This window comes from Hevea brasiliensis, chromosome 15, assembly GCF_030052815.1.
Source record: "Hevea brasiliensis isolate MT/VB/25A 57/8 chromosome 15, ASM3005281v1, whole genome shotgun sequence".
NCBI classification, from domain to species: Eukaryota; Viridiplantae; Streptophyta; class Magnoliopsida; order Malpighiales; family Euphorbiaceae; genus Hevea; species Hevea brasiliensis.
This window is the reverse complement of record NC_079507.1, coordinates 25,088,714-25,096,705: the sequence shown is the minus strand read 5'-3', so window position 1 is coordinate 25,096,705 and position 7,992 is coordinate 25,088,714. Positions and strand designations below refer to the sequence as shown.

The 7,992-nt window shown below is 38.3% G+C and overlaps 1 protein-coding gene across 1 annotated transcript; it reads right to left on the bottom strand.

Annotated features, from left to right (window-relative positions):
* Positions 1–2,544: 2,544 nt before the first annotated feature.
* Positions 2,545–7,766, bottom strand: LOC131174027 (uncharacterized). The gene is made up of 4 exons (XM_058137058.1): positions 7,529–7,766; positions 6,156–7,414; positions 5,976–6,114; positions 2,545–2,750 (listed from the first exon to the last, which is right to left on the bottom strand). Exons 1-4 carry the CDS (start codon positions 7,764–7,766, stop codon positions 2,545–2,547), a joined length of 1,842 nt encoding a protein of 613 aa, XP_057993041.1.
* Positions 7,767–7,992: the final 226 nt, after the last annotated feature.

Sequence of the window (7,992 nt, the reverse complement as noted above, 5' to 3'; positions counted from 1 at the left end):
TCAGTCTTTTGGCCATAACTCACTCAAAACAGGTCCAAATGACCTGAAATTTATACTGTTGGAAAACTTAGACATAGGGATACATCTTTTGTACAGATCACAAAACCAAGAAATGACCATAAGCGAGTCAAAATGCTTGCACAAGTTCGGGTATAAAACCTGCAAGAATTAGAAGTGACCTAAAAATGACCTAAGTTTGCCATTTTAGTGCAACCTGTCCAGCATTGGTAAAATTACCATAACTTGGTTCAATAAACTCCAAATGACCTAAAATTTGTGGCAAAAGTTTAATGAGACATAGACCTATAAGTTTGTAATTCTGACCAGAATCCAAAAACTGAGGGAACTAGGTCATCCGGTTAGGTCAAAACAGCATACCAAAATATGATAAATTGCAATAAAATGCAATACACATGAAAATGAAATTTGTAACATATACCAACACTAAAGGACTATAAAATATGACAAATTAGGAACATTACAATTTACTCACTTAGAGTGCATCAAAGGTCAACATTATAGGTTGACTATTGAAAACAATAGTATTAAATAAATTTAATTATTGAACTTTATTATTAGAAACAATTTAAATGAGTACTGAAACACTTTAAATTGTGTGTTCAGTTAGCAAAGACTCAAGAAGGAGAAAGAACCACTGAGTCAAGGCCAAGAGGCTACTCATCAGAGGTTTGTGCACAACAATTATTTCTTTTGAATTTTCAATTGAAATAAATTATGACAAATTGTATGTTATTGCTTAAATTGTGGAAAATTTGTTTAAATGTAATGTTGAGGTGCGTGTCGGTTGAGGACGAATAGGATGAGCAGTCATATAATTGCTAGCTAGCTATGTTATTCCTCATTAGCCATTGGCTTTTGGGATGAATTGGACTTTGGAAACATGATTAAGCTGTGTGTGTGATTTATTGATATTCATTGAGACATTGTGAAATGGAATTTAATTCTTTATGAAATTCTCTATCTTTTGAATTTAACAATGATTTTAAGTATCCACAGTTTATATGACTTATGGTTTATGGTTTTAAATTGCATTTCCTCAATATTGTGCACCACTGAGACATTAGCTCAGCGAAAGCTTTTTCATTGCTGTTATAGGTAGACAGACAGACAGACAGAGCAGCAGAATAGGCTGCTTGTGCTATATTTTGGATTCTGCCGGATATATTGAGTATACCACCTTTTTGTAATTTTTGTTGTAATGTATGTGCACTATATGTATTTATTGTACTTGGTCTTGAGCAATTGTAAACTAAAGTTATAAATTATTTTGACCTGTAAAAATGTTGTAATATATTTCTCTTATCTCAGCTTTTGGAGCTATTGGAAATTGATGTTGAATTGAGTTTGACAAATATTGAGAAAATAAATTTGTGTTGACCCATATTGGAGTTTGGGATTGAACAAATATATTGGAAGTACTTTTTACAGGTTCTTGAAGAATTGTTTTATTCAAAATACAGACGGTACTCTGCCAAAATTTTTACAGAAATTACTGATACTTCATATTTGTTATTTTGTTTCACTTCAGTTAAATTTTTTTTTTTAACACCTGTCAAAAATGCTCACCACTGTAAAAAGAAATAAGAAAAGGTTTAAAATCCCTTGTAGTGTATTTAATGGGTTATCAGTAGATGAAGTTTGGTAATTCATTAGGTATACTACAGGATCATGTTATGCCTTACGGAGGAGGGGTAAGGTGTGACAATGGGTACTTGTTCTTCACAATTACTCTGTTTAGCTGCCGGTAGTCAATACATAATCTCAAAGTTCCATCCTTCTTTTTCACAAATAGTACTGGAGCTCCCCACGCTGATATACTGAGGCGTATGAACCCCTTATCCAGTAATTCCTGCAACTGGATTTTCAGCACCTTCAATTCAGTGGGTGCCATCTTATAAGGAGCAATGGAGATTGGTGCTGTACTCGACAGTACCTCAATAGCAAATTCTACTTCCTTTTCTGGTAGCAAACCAGGCAATTCTTCAAGAAACATATTAGCGAAGTCATTCACAGTGGGAATGTCATGGAGACTAGATCTAGCCTTTCTAGTATCAACCACATGCACTAGGTAGGCTTCACAACACTTCTTGATCAGTCTCCTTACAACAGTGGCTGAAATGACATTAGACATAAAATCTGTCCTTTCTCTTACAACGGTTATCTCATCATTCTCAAGATTTTTCAATGTAATCCTCTTCAATTTACAATCCACTATTGCCTGATGACGTGACAAATAATCCATTTCTAAGATCACATCAAACTCATGGAAAGGCAATTAAATCAGATCTACCGAGAACTCATACCCTTGAATCCTCAATGGGCAACCTTTACACACTCTATTTACCACCACATTGTGGCCTAGTGGGTTAGTGACTAAAATGTGTTGTTACTTTTCTCTACTTGTATTCCCTTTTCCATGGGTAACTCAATGTAGATGTATGAATGTGTGGATCCTGGATCCACCAATGCATGCACAGGTATGTCATAGAGAGAGAACATACCCCTGATGATATCTGAAGCATCCTACTCCTCCTGAGCTCTCATGGCATACGTCCTTGCTAGTGCCCTGGCCTCTAACCTCTCAGCTGATTCTGTTGTTAGCCTCTGTGATGTACTAGCTACCTCAGATTTACCCTGCCTTCTACCCCTTTGAGCTGTAGGGGTAGGCTTATCTACTGATGCTGGAGTAACTGTAGCAGTCCTCCTTAGACAATCTCTGATTTGATGCTCTGTAGACCCACATCGAAAGCAAGCCCCAATCACTCACCAATATTCCCCCTTATGCCACCTTTGGCAGTGTGGACAGGTCGAAGAGAATGCTGGGGCTGGTCCCCTGAACATCATCCTTGGAGAGCTACCCACTGATAGTGTAGACTAGCCTCTCCTTGATGTGAACTAAGATTTGGGCCTTTGGGACTGGCCTTGAACTTGTGGCTGACTAGCACTCTGAGCAGGAGGACTTTTGAACTTCTTACCAGGAGCAGAGGATGCACTGGTCTGACCTGGACCTCTCTTCTGCTATCTCTCCCTTCTGCTCTGCTCATTAATTCTGACTCTTTCTACTTTTAGTGTAGCTTCCACCAGTTTTGCAAAATCTGAAATCCCCAAAGCTGTTATCATAATCTTAATGTTGTCATTCAGCCCTTCTTTGAATCTTTACATCTTTCAGCTTCTGTGGGTACTATTTCCCTTCCATACTGGCTTAATCTGACAAATTCTCTTTTATACTCTGCCACTAATAACTGCCTCTGTCTCAGACTGATAAATTCTCTTCTCCGCTCTTCTAAGTACACATTGCTAATGTATTTCTTTCTAAACTCTGTAAGAAAGAACTCCCATGTGATTTGCTCAGGCTGCACCTCCCTGGATACCGTGTCCCACCACTAGTATGCATCATCCTGATGTAGGGACACAACACCCTCTAAATTCTACTCTGGGGTGCAGTGAAGTTGTCTCAGTACCAGTTCTATTCTATCTAGCCAGTTCTCGGCTGTTGGAGGATCATCTTCTTTCTTTTCTAGGAAATCCACAGCCCCATATTTTCTCAGCTTCTCTAAATGGGACTTCTGTGGTGGTGGCAGATGTTGTGGCTGTGGTTGTGGTGGTGGAATTGCCCCCATCATCTGCCTCTAGAATTCAGTTATTTGCTAGAATAATGCAAACTGAGGCTATGCAGGTGCTTCAGCTTCTGGTGGAGTAGGTTCTCCTCTGCCTTCAGCTTCTGCCATGGGTGGAGCATGACTCTCCATCCCTTCCTCTATTGCTCTTTGCGATGTCGGATCCATATCCCAACCAAAAAAATCAAAGGCAAACAGGTCTGCATTAGTGTCACCTCAACTTTTACAAATGCAATGCATGGTATGGACTCTATCTAGACCCAGAAACACCTAAACCGTGCTCTGATACCACTAAATGTGACACCCCTCACCCGTCTACAGTGTAGTCGAGCAAGGCATACCACGCAGTATGCCGAAACACCTTCTGTTGTCCCAAAATAGTCCAAGAGGGGGGTGAATTGGACTTTAACAATTTTTCGGCCCTTGCTTGTAGCCTAATGAAAAATTGTGGCTTTGTTCAACTAGGTGTTTCTCTATGTAAAATAAAAGTAATATGTGCTTCAACAATGTGTTCCTAAGTTTCAATTCAAGCCTCAATCAATTTATATGGCAATATCTAACAAAGCATTTATCATACAATATACAACCAATTTCTCAAGTCACTCAAAATGTCAACAAATTTATCAACTCAATCTATTTAACCAACATTCAATATCATGTATATGAGGAAAATTTAAAATTGCACAAAAGTAAGGAAGTAAGGGTTAGAGAAATCAAACACAAGGATTTTTATAGTGGTTCGGCTTAACTAGCCTACATCCACTCTCTCAAAGAACCCTCTTTGAGTCTTCTTTCCACTATTTGCTCTTTTGAAGGCAAGAGACCAAAAGCCCTTTACAATTTCTCAACACCAAGCTTTTACAAAGGTAGCTTGACACCTTCACAAGTGCTATCTCAAGCACTCACACTCCCAAGCTTCAATAGGTGCTTGTACAACCTCTCTTAAATGCAATTCAATATTTCAACACTCACTCTTACTCAATACAAATCAAACTATAAAGAAGAGATGAGTTGATTGGCCAATAGAAGCTCAAAATCTTTAAAGCTCTTGAATGAAAGCAATAAATGAAAAATCAATGTTGGAGTTCAAATGTAAGCTTTCATTAAGTGTAAATGAAGTGAAGAATGTGTATTTATAGTCCCAAATCATTTTAGACCGTTTGAAACCCTTTTGGAACGTTATACACACTGCCCAAGACAAAATAGCCATTATTTTGTCCTTTTGTGCGAAGTTGAGCAGCTCTGGTCAGTTAACAAACTAATAAAATTTTAGGAGCAGTCAGCAAACTGGTTAGTAAACTAATGTTTTTAGCAAACACATTAGCAAACCGAAAATTTTAGCAAACCAGTTAGGAAACTAAGTCAACAGCTGCATGTCTCAACTTGCAATGTAAAATGATTTAGACCTTTAAAAAATGTTTCAATAGTTGTGTTCAAGGTCATGATGAGAAAAAGTAATCAGAAAATAAATTTTCATTTTTGAGCTCCATATGACTAAATTCTCATCTATTCTTTTTCACAAAAAGACCTAAGACTCTAACACTATGCTTCTCATACCTTTGCTTTGAGTCTTGATTTCCATAGCCTTTTTCTCATTTTGTATTTGTCTTGAAATACCTTTGAGTATCCTTTCTTCTTAGATACAACTTCAAAGGTTCTTTATGCATAAGACAAAGAATCTACACATCACTTTAAGGTTAGGTTAGATAGATTCTCTTTGAGTTTTGTTATCATCAAAATCAATGCTCATTTTGAGCTACACGGGGTCAACAATCTCCCCCTTTTTGATGATGACAAAACTCAACTGAATCAATCAGTCAAAAATAAAAGTGTGTGAGAATTTATGTGAGTATGTAAATCCAAGTATAGTATACCGAAAATGCTCCCCCTAAATATATGCACATAATTTCCAAGAAATCTATTGTAAGCTCCCCCTGAATTTATGCTATAAAGCATATTCACACTTCACAAGTATCAATCACATATATCCAGCAACACAAGTATCATCACAAGTATAAGCATATATCCAGCAACACAAGTATCATCACATATATATATCACCACACTTCACAAGTATATATATATATATCAACACATTTCCATATTTTCATGGTCATCAACACATATTCACATATCCATAACCATTCTCCCCCTTTTTGTCATCAATCAAAAAAGGAAACAGGAGAAAGTACCCAAAAAGAATCATGTGAGCCAAAATGTAAATGCAGTAAGATAGACAGTAGCAAACTAAACACCAATAGCAGCAAACAGACTAGTAAACTAAATATGCAATCAGTAAACTAAAAATCCAGAGGAGATCCTATTTAAGTTTGTTACTCCTGCGAGTGGATTTTGAAGACACCATTTTCTTCCTAGGCAGTTTAATAACAGGGGCCGGAGGTGCTTGGTCAGCCACTTGACCATCTTTGTCGGCCTCATCATCTTCAGAAGGTGGTTGAAGAGCAGCAGCGAGGGTCTGGTATGGATTTGACACGGTTGACTTGTACCTTTTCTTACCTTCTTTCTTTGCGAGGCGACAGCTGCGAATAAATGAGTTTGAGCACTAGCTTGGTGATCTTTTAAAGAAGGTTCCTGGTGTTGCGTAGGAGCAGCAGCTGGCTCAACTAGTGGAGCAGGAGGAGGTTCAACAACTTGTTCAGATTCTAGAACCTTTTCACCTTCCTTTGGTAACTCACTTTCAGCTTCTACAACCTTGTTACCATCAAGTTCAGTAGGTACATTAGCTGTAGGACCAATTTCAGGTTCAAGAACCTGGTCACTAACATGCTCATCATGGGCATCCACTACAGGTTCAAGTTCAGCTTCAGCAACTTGACCACTTTCACATGCCATATCAGCAGGAGACTCTTCAACTTTGTTGCTTTCTTCCTTATCAGCAGAAATCTGAGTAGCAGCCTCAACTTTAGTTGGAACTCCAATTTCCTTGGCCTGCTGAAGAGCCATAATCAGCTTCTTTAACTCCTCATTTTGAGTGAGCAGGTGACTCACTTTATAGTCAACCACATCCACAAATTTTCTGAGAATGTCAAGGGACTGATTTGTTGAACTAAAATGTTCATTAACAGTAGCTTTTATCCCTTGAATTTCATTCAAAACTTCACTAGCAGAACCAGAATCAACTTTAGCAGAGGAGGAACCACCCTTTTCAAATCTTGTTTTTCTCCCATCAGTGTCTGAATGTATTTCTCTAAGCACTATCAAGTCAGCCCTAGAGCTTTCCTTAGAAACATTCACATGTAGCTCTTTAAACACAGCAGACAGAAGGTGTGCATACGGCAGTTTTCCAATTCCGTAAGCTTTGCACATGTTTTTGAAAATTAAATAAGCTAGATTCAATCTAACTTTATGCACAATATGCCACATAATACACATGTCCAAGTGACTCAAATACCCATAACTGCCAGATTTCGGACAGAACACATAGTTCACCATACTGTGAATAATTTTGATATGCTGGAGGGCTTTGGTACTGGTGGATTTCTCATTTTTGGCAGTGTTAACAGGGAACACCTCATTTTCAAACTCAATCAGATTGAACCCTGCCACCCTAGCAACATCCTTATGTGAGGAAATTTTATTTCCATCATTGGGCAATTTCAAAGCCGTGGCTATCAGTTCAACAGAAACACTATATGTAGTTGTATTCAAAATCACTTCAAATCGATCCTCATCATCAACAGTTCTCATGGTTCTATAAAATTCTTGTATAAGCCTAAGGTAGTACTCATTTGCACATTCACAGACACCCAACCAGCCTTGAAACTCAAAAAGCTCTTTAAAGTGAAAGTTTACCTGATTAAAGTTCTCCCATTTGATGAATTTGCAATCCAACAGTGCTTTATCCACTGAACCCGAAAGTTTTTCAATACCCATTTTCTTTTTAGCATCTGTCCCTTGCTTCTGTACCGTCTTTTTCTTTTCTGACGTCGATTTAGGGGATTCGACACCCTTGGATGAGTGAGAAGACTCACTAACTGATTTTGATTTCGGCACGTTTTGCTTTCCTTTCATTTTCTTCCGCAATGCCGCGACAGGAACATCATCGGAGGCTGATGAGGAAGATGAAGCAGCGGCAACAACAGGGGATTTTCGTTTGGTGCGAGCCATTGAGACAAAATGAAATCGGGTAATGGTAGTTCGATGAGTGAAGAGAGAAAGAGAAAAGGAAATTGAGATTTTTGGTGAGTTAGGGTATGCTTCGCCTGAAAGAGGTATTGGGTATGGTTTTGGGGATGTCGGAAATCGAAACAGAGAGAGAGAGAGAAAGCGTGGGAGGTTTCGTGTGGCAGAGGGTTTAAGTCCTCTTGAGTCCCACGCTTTTCATTTTCACTGT